The sequence below is a fragment of the Phaseolus vulgaris genome, chromosome 7, assembly GCF_051622355.1.
Source record: "Phaseolus vulgaris cultivar YP4 chromosome 7, ASM5162235v1, whole genome shotgun sequence".
In the NCBI taxonomy this organism is placed as follows: Eukaryota; Viridiplantae; Streptophyta; class Magnoliopsida; order Fabales; family Fabaceae; genus Phaseolus; species Phaseolus vulgaris.
In genome coordinates this window covers 55871985-55886536 of record NC_143504.1, presented here as the reverse complement: position 1 = coordinate 55886536, position 14552 = coordinate 55871985, and the positions used below count along the sequence as shown (strand labels likewise).

Genomic DNA, 14552 nt, shown 5'->3' with positions numbered 1-14552 from the left:
TCATGATTTTGGTCATTTAATTCTGGACAATTCTCTTGTCACACAACATACACCAGGCTCAACATTTCAGCTCCCTTGTCACAAATTCAAGAGGTCTTGAGAATAAGAAAATAGCATTAAAGCAATGAACCTTTTCAACTCTTTTTGCATGCTGTTTGTTAACTACCATTTCAATTTAACTTCCAAGAAAATGCTCAGTGTGTGTGATGCCACAAGATATTGTGGAATGAATTACCAAGGAAAATGCTGCAACTCTACTTGGCTTTGAATAATAGTGTATTCTTCTCTAATTTTTAATCTGCTACCTAACTTTCCTATCTTTTTTTTTATCAATTGAAGTCAAATGTTGAAAATATAAATATTTTTTAAATTACAAGAAAAGTATGTATAATTAATTCAATTAAACATTTAAAAAGATGATAACAAATTATATTGACACCCCCTCTCTTTAAAAAATATTATGCTGTGCCATTCTTGCTTGGTTAGGGGACTCTTTCTATTAATATTCATCCACTCTCTATATAAAGATATAAATATTTAAATTCTTATATTTCAAATATTTTCCTTAATTGTGAAAAAAAAATTGTACAAAAAATAGTATGAGTTTTTTTTATTCGGACAATTAAAACTATAGAAAGTATAATCATGGTTCATTTAATAAACTATAAAAAAAATTAAACACAATTAAGCCAAAGTATATTGTTTCAGCATAATTTTAACAATGAAAATTAAATTTATAGGTTGGTGTACCTGATAAGCCATTTTCTTACACTGAATTATTCTGTCATTCTTTTACTAGTGGTTGGATTTTATTAATTTTTATAATATTATTAAATTAAATGTAAATTGGTGTGCACTTCATTTATCAGGAAAATGTCCAATAAAATTTATCACTTAACACTTCTTATTTTAAATGTAAACTCAAGAGCTCATATTATTATATTAATATATTTTTTAATGTTTTCCATATTTCTAATCTTATGGTAAAAAACTATTTTTTATTTTTTTAAGAAAACAATAATTAAGGGTGGTAAAGTTAAAGTTTAGTTCATTTTAATCAGAATCACCGTAATCCACAAAAACAAAATGAAAAAGGTTAAAAGTCCTGAACTATCTTGTCAGTATGTGAGTTTTTTTTTTCTTTTCTAAAGTTTCTAAAAATATATTTAATTATATAAATTTTTTTAAATATTTAATTAATTAATTAATGTCTCTGATTAGAGAAATTAAAAAATTATTACATTTTCATATTAATTCAATACAATTAAATTCAACTCCTACAAAGACTTTCACCTCCAACAATGAGCATCACCAGCAATAAAATAACGAGGAAAAACATATCATTTTGAAAAGAAAAACAAAATGTAGAAAGAAATCATGGGGTGCATATATCAAAAGCCTAATAAGAATTAGTTAAACTTTATGCAAATTTGATATAAGCCTTTTATTTGAACATTACTCGATTGAAGTTAAAAAAAAAAAACTAATTGAGTTTATTAGTTCAACTCCATTCAAAATGATTTTATATACTTTTATTTATTATCATAAAACTAATTATATAACCCTATCGTATTGGAATGAAGAATGAAAATTGTTTTAACTCTCTCATTATTAGTTACTAAGTATACTCCTACTCATACTCATTTATAATTTTTTTAAATATTAATTAAATAATTTTTTATGAGAAATAAAATCATAAAAGAATCATCATATTAAAAAATACTTGCACCGAATTGAAATCTATTATCGAAAGAATAGTTTTTCAAATGGAATGAAATTAAAAATCAAAGAGAAAAGGGAAGACAAGTTTTTAGATTACCAAAGTTAATAATAAAACATTTTCATCTTAAAAAAATAAACAACAAATATATTAAAAAAAAATAAATGATCAAATATATGTTCTTGAAAGGATTTAATTCGATAGAATTGAGATTTCAAATTACTAAAATGCTTTGAAAAAAAAACCTCAAAATGAAGACATACTAAATGAACTTATGAATGTCGAATGAATCAAACAATTAACAGATAACGAAAAAATTGTATAATAAAAGAATAATTTTTCAAATTAAACAAAACAAAGGAGAAAGAATGATAAAAATAATTTGTCAGATAACTAACTTCCAGGCACAATGTCAGATAGCATATCAAGTTCAACTTGCTTAGACCAGTCAAATTTGTCATTTAACAACTTTCAAGATCAAATCTCAACCCTTTTCTTCATACTGACAACCCATTTCTTCAGACCTCCAAGCCAAAGAGGATAAATTGGAGAAATATAGTTCCACTTTGTCATAGCCAAGTGCTTTGGTATTCGATTTTGGGATGTGATTGGAAGCTTATTGATGAAGTAGAGTTGAAGACATGCTTACTTTCAAAGCAATGAGGAGACAACGCATACAGATAATGTAACAATGTAACATTTGCATTACAATATGTATAGGGTTGCTAGTGACACAGTCTCTTTATGCACTTTACATCTGTTTTATGCCCCTGGAAGATTTCAACTTTATTTGCTTACTTAGGAGTTGCTTCTCTTCTAAAAAACTGATGTTGCTAATTGTAAGATTTCAATTTTCATACCAATAGTGTACCATTCTAGTTCAGCTAATGATTTGAAAATATCATCTTTAGCTTTCCCATTCATCAATAATCCATGTTTTGGGCATTTGGTGGAAGCTGGTTTGAGGAAAAAATATGACAGCACAAGCACCACTTCAATTACAGGGGATTGTTATGGTAGTTGGCACCCTTATGTGTTGACAAATGATTTTATGATAAACTTTTAAAGGCTTCCTAAGCACAATTTCTCTTCTCCCTAAACTCTATTTATCATGGTTCCATTGTCTAAATAAATTTTCAGTCCCTCCTTAAAAGCAATAAGTATGGGAGTGATGGTGCAGAAATTTAAGACACAACTAAAATTGAGAAGGATGAAACACAAGGTCAATCTGTTAGAGGAAGTTCTCTCCGTTCCTTCCATTACTATAACTTTACGAAAATAAATGAAATGGAAATGTTAATACATAATGGAGAGTATCATTTATTTCCTCAAAAGCATAGTAATGAAAGAAATAGAGGGGATTTTTCTTATCTCTGAAAGTGTCACATACAGTTCTGCTTTCCTTGCTTCCAGTGGAACACCAAAACGACCCTAAGAATGTGGAGGATGTGAAACAAGAGAACAACTTTTAACAAGGATGAGTCATAAAAAGTTCAGCTGGCTTTACACTTATTGCATTTACATCTCAGATTTTATAGTTGATGTTTGATGCATATGCCCTACAAAATTGTTAAACCACAATGGCAATGAATGACTTGTATGCTTGATAACAACTTGAAGAAGTTAAAGAAAACTGGTTGAACTAATAAAATGTAGCCTCAAGTTCTATAAATGACATTTTATGTAACAGCAAAAGAATGCTCTATCTTCCAAAAACAGCATAAAATTTCAGTGCTAAAGAGTGTACTTTTGTATAAAACTTGTCACTTTTGATTTCTTAATTAACACTGTTGAGGCAATGATAAACAAAATTGATGCTCTTTATTAAGTTACCTTCGTTCTTACCCATTCATGTTCATCTAATTTAGTACACATGTTGAACCGTTCCAGTGTTTGAGTTAACTGCAAAATTAGAAGCATTTATGTGGTATTTAACACTTGGCATGCTTATCATGCTGAGCATCAATGACATTAATGATTGAATCCATATGTTATGTGTTCAAACTTCAATAGTAATATAACCCCATATGTTTAGGTTAAAAATAAAAGTAGAATCCAGTGTTTGGCTGAATCCTTGAGCTCACAACAAAGTGACAAACAAAATACAACAAAGCTTATAAATATTACTCTCCAGTAGCATAACAAATACAGCCTTGAAACATGGTAGGAAACAAATATTGAAAAATAAGTCTCAAAGGCCACAAACATGCAATTTCCCACACCTAAGTATTATAAATTAACACATAGACAGAGAGAGAGTGAGAGAGTAGTTCACATAATACAAAGGCTTCCTTCAGATGAGGAAGAGCCAATATTAATGATTTATCCATCCAATGTTACAACGAGTACATAAGATTCAATGATGGCTGTCTAAGACTTAACAAAAAAAAAAAAAAAGAGATACTGCAGCTACAAAAACTAAATCTTACAACCGAGATGCAGTGGGTGTAGATTGGTACATTTTGGCAAAACTCAAACATAAGTGACGATCTCTATGATCCCCCCAACCTCCCCAGCCTTCAAACCCTGCTTTATAACCAGGCTGATTCTCATAAGTGTGGACATTCCAATCTAATCCAATGTTAGAAACTGTATCAGGCTGTTCTACATTAATGTTCACCATGCCATTGTCCATGCAAGACTTATTCTCTCCCTGACCCTGATGCAAGCCACATTTCCCAAAATGAATGGCGCTTGTCCTAGGACCTCGTAATGAATAAACAGGACTACCAAATGAAGGATAAACAGTTGACCACATTGTGATATCCCAATTATAGTCATCAAAGAAACAAAACTCTCTAGCCTTATTGTGTATTTTCTTCCAAACAGTTCGATTGAAAGAGTAACCCACATTTCCCATTCTCTCAGCAATCAATGATGCCCACCCTTCACCTCTAGAGTTCACATCAGAAGGTGCTAAATTAGCAGCATAACAATCAGGACATTTCTTAGGCTTCAGCGAAGTTAGGACCTGCAGGTTGCGATAGGCATTGGGAAATATGAAGTGGTCTTCTTCAATGAAAAGAACATGACCAGAATGATCCCTCGTTTCTCTCAATCCATCCCACACCGTGTTCATCATCCACCACCAATGATGCTTCAGCGATACAATCTTTGGGGAGCGATGGTTTCCATACTGATCAGGATTCCCCTTGCAATGCTTTTCCCCGGCATCATCCTTATCCTTGCAGTCATTAGCCGAAACCCCAGGAAAACTATCAGAAAACAAATGGGGTGAATAGGGTGCATATATCTGTTTAACTTGGCAAAACCTGATACCATCAATGATCTTGTTCATCTCCTTAAAGTACCCATCATGACTAACAATTAGTAAGGTCTCGCCGATCCCCACCACATGCGAAAGGCTCTCAACAACTACCTTCAGATACTGAGGCCGGTTGTGAACATACAGAACAACAATGATATGATCCTTCGCGAGAGTCGGATACAGATCCAAGTTTCTTGGAGGCAACCCATTTATCTTTTCCAATCTAAGTGACAAGTCACTCTGCTGGGGGAGATCATGCCACTTTTCAAACTTCAAGTCATGATGGTATGCATCAACATTGTCAATATCAGGAGTCACAATTAATGTTGGTGTAGAATTTGAAGCAAGGAGAAATATCAGAAGCAAAACCCCAGATAAAGTAACAAAGACCACAGATAACAGACGGCACAAAGCCACATCCCTAAGTCTAAGGCGGGGTCTCTTGGAAGCAGCCATAAAAGTAGAACTAACCATACAGCGGCAAGACGCAAAGCATCAGAGGGACTCTAGATTCATTCACAACTTACATCAAACATGATCTATACAAGCAAATTGAGAACAAGACATGAACTACTAACAAAAAATAAATACATCAGAAGAGAAAGAGAGAAAGAGTTTTGAGTACCAAAAACCTATGATGATGGCTTTGATGTAGAGATTGAAGCAGCCATCGCGAAAACCCACTTCTACTAGTAGCTAAAGAATAAAACTTTGCACTTCCCCTAACACGTGGAAATAGAATCAAACACAAAAACCAAGGTTGTGCTGTGATGGTAAAATAAGCAAGACCCTTTTGAGTATGGGATCAAAAGTGGAGTGGGGAAAGAAGAAGCATGGAATTGGGGTCGAGAAAATATGAGAAAGGTAAAGACTTAGAAGAGGAAAGATTTGTTTTTTAATCAAACGTAGAAAACACGACAGAAAGAGAGGTTTGAACTGCCGGCAGAACATGAAGCGATGGAAAAACCAAAGATTTGTGTCCGTTGGATGGGTCGGGTATGACGGCTATGAGAAGCAAGTCAGTCGAGGGAAAATGACAATTTCATACTAATCACACTTCCTACTTATACTTTTATTATGTGCATTTCATAATAAGAACCAAATTCTTAGTACTCTTACGTTTTAGCCTAAATTATCTCTTATTATGTTTCTCTACTCTCATTTATGTCTTGCATGTTCTAAATTTTGTTCTTTTAGGTCTAGCTTCTTTATTTCCTCTACAAATCATATAAAGGCTGCAAATATATATTGGGAACTATTGTTCTTCATTCATGTGAATAAGGAGGTTATGGATTTTCTTAACCAAATTCTTTAGTATACACATTTAGTTACTAATAATATAGTAATCTATTTATTATTTAATGAAGAGATAATAGTTTCTCCATTATTTATTTATTAAGTATTTAGTTAATAAATATTAATATATAAACTATTTAATTAATAATCTATTAATCTATAACTTATTTAATGAATAAATATTAACTTATTAATTTTGTAAGTAATAATATTGACCTAATAATTATTAGTATATTATTTATTTAAGGCCAACTAGATGAAAAACGATCCAATGGTTAAAGGGAAAGTAGAGAAAACTATAGGTAAAACTTTTAATATAAAGAGTAAATTGTCTACATTTACTTTTAATTCAAGACACACCCTAGTGGGGAAGATGTAGTTGTTTGTTGTTTTAGAGTTCAAACAATTGATGCAAGGTTATTATTTAACACATTAGGTACATAATCATTTGAAATATTAAGCACATAAATAGGACCGTAGTCCAACAAGTTACTACATATAAACACTACTTTGCTCCCATAATTTATGAATAAGACAAACAACTTCCAATGTACATTATAAGCAGATTATAGCATAAATATTTTACTTAAAGGTTTATAGTAAACAAAAAAGGAGACAAGTTGGGTAAGATAATTAGATCAAAGAAAATGAGCAATCACAACCTATTCAAGAGAAACATACAAAAATCACAAATCCTCCTATAATTTGAGTCAAGACAATGGACAAAATTTAAACAAAAATTGATAATGCTATCCAACTAAACCGTGTGACTCTAGAACCACTTGAGCAGAAAAACTAAATCAAATTTTTTTAAAGAGTAATGAACTAGGCATTGAAACTCATTATTAAAATATTTTTGTAAATCTTTTCAGAATGTATACTATCATAGAATGAATAATCTATAATTGTGTTTTCGATGATGTAATTTGAAAATGATTTCTTGATAGCCTTATTGAAACCTTCAATCTTAATTCTAAATTGCTAGATGGAATGTTTTTTTGAATTAAGCAATCCATATCCTATACAAATCATTCTAGAGTATCCATATCCTATTTAGTTTGGACTGTTTCTTCCTGCACCTCCGTACCTTCTTTTCTCACCTCCATAAGTTTTCAAATTTCCAAAAATGCCCCTTTATAATATTCTGGATTCCGTAATCTGGAAGTCATTATTCAAATTTGTAATCCGGAAGCCATTTTTCAGATGCATGATTATTCTCCGGATTACATAATTTGGAAGTTTTATTTAACTTCCAGATTATTTAATCCAGAAGTCTTTTTTCAAATGAGTTTTCGAATTACATAATCCGGAAACTACTCTATGGGGGTGATACAAGAAGGACAAAAATGTATTTTCATATCGTGTACGGAGGTGACAGAAGAAGATATGGAGGTGCAGGAAGAAACAGTCTTTAGTTTGATGATCCAAAAATATCTTGGAAGGCCCATACAAGAAATAACTTGCCTTTCAACGATCCAATAATAACTTGAAGATAGAGCTGAACCAATTATATTTATCTTCACACCCCTATACTCTTTTTATCATTTGGAAATTAGCTTTGAAAATGTACTTTTAATTTTTAAAAAATAATTTATAGAGTGGAAAAAAATATAAAAGAAACTAAAATTAAGGAAAATATCCAAAGAAAAATATTTGAGTTCCAGAAATGTGTAGTAGGTGTACTAATGGGCACTGTGGTTAGAAAAATATTGCTATTGAAAATGGGCTGAACTCGTTGGGCTAAACTCTCAGCACCGAAGATAATGGGCTACTGAAAATTTCGGTATACTAACACACAACATGTATTACACAATTTCTTCCTAAACCTTCATGTTTTCTTTCTGCACCTGCGATACCTGAAATGACAACTTTGTCATTTTTCATATTCTTCATTCACTCTTTCCAATTTTGAACTTTAGAATTCAAAATACAATTTTTTTTGTCTAAATTTGGATGAATTAAAATTATTATTAATATAATTTGATATAATTAAATAATTAATTTTGAAAAAAATATGAATTACTTGACGAAAGTTAATTTATATGGAAATTTTTTGAATACATGTACAAATTTTAAATTGTTATATAGAAATAAATAATTTAAATATTCATAAGTTTATAAATTCTAATTACAAAATATTTTTTATTAAATGTAAATAATATTATTATATTTATAATAATAGTTATTATTATATAATTTTTTATTATAAATAATTATATATTTTTTATCAAAATTTTATTTCATTATTAATTATTATTTCATTTTATTAAAATATTTGTGTTACTTAAATTTATTTAATAACTAATATTTATAATGAAGATTATTTATTAATGAAAAATGTAAAAAAAAAAACATGAAACTCTAAAATAAAAAAAGGGTAAATTTGGAAAAAATCCAATGCTGAAATGACTTTTCTTTGTTTCTCTTCATTTCAAAGGAAGAATAGATTTATTGTTCATACTTATATCATCTTCTTCTCTTCTATACAAAACCATAGATTCAAATAAGAAATATACCCTCACATTTTTTCCTGTGAATAGTAAAATCATAGAAACAAAGTGTCCTAAGAATGTGAATAAAAAGGGATTCGATAAGTTGTGAGATAGACCTAATTAACTTTGTCAAAATAAACTTTAAATATCTTGTCATCTTAAAAAAAGTTAAATTTAAACTTTATTCAACCCAACAGAATTAATATATAAAATAGCATTTGTATTTATTTATATTATATATTATAATTTAACTGTATCAATTCTAAAATACTAATTTAATAAAATAAATTTACACTCATTTATATATTATAGTTATTCATATCTTAAATGATATGCAATCTCCAATAACTATATATACACACAAAAAAAATGGTAGGTAATAAACAATTTTTTTTCTACTAATTTTTGTATTGGAGCTTTAAAACTATAAGAGTTTTTTTATAGAGAAGATATTATTAGCACGCAAGAAATAAAAAAAGATTTTTGTGAAACAATTATTCATCACCCCAACCTTGAATTAAATATATTGATTGAAACATAATATTGGTTTTGGAGGTTTGTAGGTTGAGCATATGTAATTATTTGGCTTGGTGTGTGTTCTTGGCATTTTGTGAAGCACATGGCATTCTCCATGATAACTTATTTGGTGATTTAAAGCCATTGACCATTTCTTGAGCTAAGGTCTCTATTCCTTTTCTCCAAACATTCATGTGATCACATGTCTCTCTCTCTCTCTCCCACCAGGGAACATTTTGACTCAATATTATACTACTATTTCAGTTATTACAGTTATGGAGTTAGTTGCATTTCTATATTCATTCAACCCACTTTATGTCATCTTTGTATAATCATTTATTTATGTGTCAGTCTTTTCTTTTCTAAGTTTCTTACAAATTTAGATAAGTTAGATCTAGGAAGGGTTAGGGCAGATTTTAATGTTCAAACATCATTTTTTTCAAAGTATTTCTAGATTATCTCCTTACAAACTTCTCACATTAATTTTATTCTCATGATTTATGAATAATTAGAAATAATGCAAGTATGAAAAAAAATCTTATCCCCTTTTCATAATAATAAACCAAGTCATAGTAAATAATTGAAATATTTTGGATTAAATATGTTTTCTGTCTTTATTTTAATTCAAACTTCAGACTTTCAAAATATTTGTAATAAGAAAACTATTGGAATGAGTCATTACATGATAAAATGGATTTTCAACACGTATTATATTACAATATTATAACGATTTGATAGTGAGTGGTCTGATAAGGTCAACAAATACTTGTTAGGATAGGTTCGAGAATGGTTCTGATACCATATTACAAAATGAACTCTGAGCCTAACTCAACCCCATAAAACCGGCTCATGAGGTGAGATTTGCACCCACTTATATATAATGAAATGTCTTCATTTCTAGTCGATGTGAGATCTCCAACAAATTTCTCATAAGTTATAAATCTGTTATATTAAAATTTTAAAAATATTGTTATAATATTATTTGTTATTACAAACATTAAGGTGACTTCACACAATATCACGATTTTAATTTTTCTATTAAATGAATTGAAAGGTTCTAATCTCATTTGTGTGTGAAGAAATTATGTGTCTCCAATGAAACTCCAACATGTAATGACTAAACAATACTTACTTTAAATTTATTTTATTTAAATCTATGTGAAGTTAGATTAAATGGCTCAATTATCTTATAATAATGTTAAGATATGGATATGAATGTGTTGATTATTGTTTATAGTTTATGTGTTTATTTTGGATTGATGTGGCATGTTGAAGCAAGGGCATGAATGGTTTGAAAGTGGGTTTTATAATGTCCACTTGAAATACGTGGTTTTATTATATACACTGATGAGAAGCAGACAAGGATTGGTCTCAATAAGTTGCTGCATGTTCCACATTCTAACTTCTCATTGCCTGCAATATCATATGCATCATATCTACATTCATTGAACTCTCTACTTCCCACTCAATTCCATTTTTTTCTTTTATTTTTAAGAACAAAACCAAATTCAACTAAGTTTACAACCATTATTCAACCTTATAAGGTTTCATCACTTAAGTGCTTATTATTATTAGTGTCAAATAAATAAATCATGTTATCAAGTGTAATTTTTTTTATCAACAAATAATAAATAAATAAAAAATATTTAAGAGATGTTTAAACTCACGTAAAAAAACTACTGAATACAATCTATAAAAAATAGATTTCATTACATATTTCTATCATCAACTTAATCCAAAATTTTACAATTTCAAAAGACAAAACAAATTTAATAAAACTAATATAAGTTGACGTAAATATTAACCAAAACTATATATAAAATATTCGTTAAGTCATCAGTTTTGATATTGATTAACTCTTTGTCTATTGATTTGTTGTTACGTATAAACTCTCTTTTATCTCTTATTTTATTAACTTCCTCACTTGTCTGGTATAAAAAATATAAATTTTTGATAATAAGTATATTTTATTTAAATATAATAAATTTTTCTCCAACAAAAATATTAGTAAACAAAATATCTCCAAAAATATGTCATGAAGTGTGTAACTCAACCATGATGATATCAATTAAGTCTAAATAGTGATATGCGTATGATAGTTCTAAACTGTTTTATTGAAATATTTAAATTCCTTACTCTGTCCTAACCAATATTGATTAGTTATATAAAATTGATTACGTATTGGCGGTGTTATTCTCTAAATGATTTTTTTTTTCATTAACTGAAAGTGAAATAAATAAAATACAACACATATTTATATTTTATTAGAAAACCAATAGCACAAGTACTCGCAATTATTTTCTGAGTTTTCCTTTTGTCTTTTCAATATCTAATTTATTGATTAATAAATTGCTTAAAAAAATTAGATAAAAACTAATTTTAAAAAAATAGTTAATTATTATATGAATTAAATTAAATATTATTCTATACACTAATAATTTATTATATTTAAATTAATTTTTATTATTAATATAAATTTATAAATTAATTTCTAAATTTGTATATAATAATTATAACATTTTACTTATCAACTTTGAAATATATAATAATTATAACTAAAATATCGATAATTAATTAAAAAAAATCCATTAAATATACTTGTTTTGGGTAGGATGAAACTCTCCTAAATAAGAATTTAAGGTCAAAATCTAAATATGTACCAAAGCTAATAAAATAATGTGGTAGTATATAGAGTGTATCTCGAGATCAATCATCACATGACTATTTAGTTATGTTTTTTAGTATCTGATATATACTAGTCAAACACATATACAAAGATTCTGAAGCAAGGTTTTATAATTTGTAAATAAAGTGAACACAAAAAACAAATGCTATTTCCTCATTAATTAGTTCAATGATGAGATCTTTATCATGCTTTATAATATTAGTTAATTGTTAAGAGATGACCCAAATTAAAAGAACTTGGCAACCCATTTATTCTAAATTAATTATCATAACCGACCTAAAAAACAGCATCAAATCATAGAAATCTGTGTTATCATTGCATCCGATTATGAAGCAGAAGAAAGACCTAATCCTACAAATCTTCCATTCATGGTGTCATATAAATCCTTTATCTTCTTTCCCCACACCATAATCATTAATTAGCTTCATTTTTCTCTTCAATGATATTGGTGAAAATAAATAATCTTAAAGTGTGTATTAATAAATCAAAGTGGAAGAATGCTCTTGTGTGAACAAAATAATTATATGTTTATCAAAAGATAAAGGTGTGAAATGGTTTATAGTTTTGTTATGCAAACCACCAAAATTTGGTGAGGAAGTGTTTGAGTGAATCATCACATGCAAGTTTTGATGTAGGTCTACCCTATATTTAAAAGGAAAACTTGGTTCTTTCCCAAATAGTTTATTTCTGACAATATTGATTAAAAGCACCATATTTTTTTATTCTGTTACTTTATTCATTATCTAATTATAATAATAAAAAAATAATTATATAGAATTAAGCATACTAAATACTTACTATCCAAACTGGACTAAATAAATAGAATTATTGTTAAAAAATCATTAAGTAAAAACTAATTTTAAAAATAAAAAATAATTAATTGATATATTTATTAAATTAGATATTATTTTTAAAAAAAAAAATTATTAGTATTTGTTCCCGTACACCAATATAGTCTTACGTCGTTCAAGAGTCGAAATCAAAGGCAGTTTATATACTTCCTCTTCCCTCAACCCACCGAGACGTCTTTTAAGGACAAAATTGTGACGGAGCACTGACCTCCAAAACAGATAATACCTCGGATGCGATGATTGACCTTAGTGATGCTGTCCAACGGATGCGGTGATTGACCTTAGCGATGCTGCCCAACGGACTTGAGGTCAGAACAATATCTAAATTAGTTTTTATTATTGATAAAAAAAATTTAAAATAGTATCTAATTAATTATAAGAGGTACCAATTATTTAGATTCTAAAGTTGACTAATTAGATACCAATTTAAAAATTATTTATTAATATATAATATAAATTAATTTAGATATTAATATTTTTTTAAAATAATATCTAATTTAGTTAATATAAAAATTAATTATTTTTATTTTTAAAATTAATTTTTATTTAATGTTTTCTTAGTGATTGTTATAAACTATTCATCTAGTTGAAATTCCCTTCTCATATGCTTTAGTTTGCTCTTTTTTTTTCTTTTTTTTACTATTTTTTAGTTTTTTTTAAAAAAAATTTACATAATATTATTTAAATGTTTTCTATTGTAAATTTAAAATATTATTAAAAATATAGATAAAATATTTTTGTACTTCCCACTATAGTATTATAAATATAAAATATTTTTTGATGAACCTAAATATAAAAAAAAAATTCAACTACTTTAATATTATTATTTTAAAGTATTTTTTGTTTAAACCTTTACACCATATTTAAGAAACCATGATTGAAGATTATTTATTTTTTATGAAATAAAAAACTACAGAAACTTAATTAACATTTTAATCAATATAAAACTAAGTACTCTACTTAAATTGAGAACCAGTAGTTTTTTTTTCTTACTTACCACTATTTATAATGTTTTTTTTAATCACCATTTATAATGTTTTCTTTAATATTCTTACTTAAAAATAGTTGGAGAGTAACACTTACTTAAAACCTATAGTAAATTTCCTGTCTAGCATTATTTACACTTTTATTTCCTAACTAGCATTTTTTTCTTTTATTTCTCTATCTAGCACCTTTTTGTTTTTATTTTCCTATCTAGCACCCTTTTATTTTTTACTTCCCTATCTAGCACCATTTCAAAAATAAATAAATAAATAATAAATTATTATTATTTTGATAATTTTAATTTTGAATGCATTAAAAAAATAAGTATTTTTAATGTTTAAAATAGTTAGAAATATGATTAATGAATAAAGAAATGACTTTTTACAAATAAAAATAAAAAAGTAATAAATTAAAAATGTTTAGTTTAAAATTATTTTTTTAAGAATGAAGAAAATAAGAAATTAAACCCTACAACAACATAAAAGTTGAATCTATAAACATAAATTAGTATTTATTTTTATTATTATTGATGATGTAATCATGTTAATTTCAAGTAAAAAATACAGGACATAATTATAAAAAAACCAAAGTCAATTAGTATTAATTAATAGTGGACACACAAATAATATTGAAGTGTCTACCCTAAATGCAAAATCTTAAAAAAAAAACTAATGCAAATGCTACACTTAATGCTTAAAAATGAGAAGAAAAAAATGCAAAAATAAATAAGTATAGAAAA

The 14552-nt window shown here is 27.6% G+C and overlaps 1 protein-coding gene across 1 annotated transcript; it reads right to left on the bottom strand.

Moving 5' to 3' along the window:
• Nucleotides 1-3990: 3990 nt before the first annotated feature.
• On the bottom strand, nucleotides 3991-6026 carry LOC137830434 (beta-1,2-N-acetylglucosaminyltransferase II). The gene is made up of 2 exons (XM_068637760.2): nucleotides 5614-6026; nucleotides 3991-5527 (listed from the first exon to the last, which is right to left on the bottom strand). Exon 2 carries the CDS (start codon nucleotides 5460-5462, stop codon nucleotides 4146-4148), a length of 1317 nt encoding a protein of 438 aa, XP_068493861.1. The 5' UTR covers nucleotides 5463-5527; nucleotides 5614-6026; the 3' UTR covers nucleotides 3991-4145.
• Between the last annotated feature and the right edge of the window lie 8526 nt (nucleotides 6027-14552).

What these genes read in the sequence shown, in the direction of transcription:
- LOC137830434 (XM_068637760.2), bottom strand. Translation starts at nt 5,462, where the DNA reads ATGGTTAGTTCTACTTTTATGGCTGCTTCCAAGAGACCCCGCCTTAGA.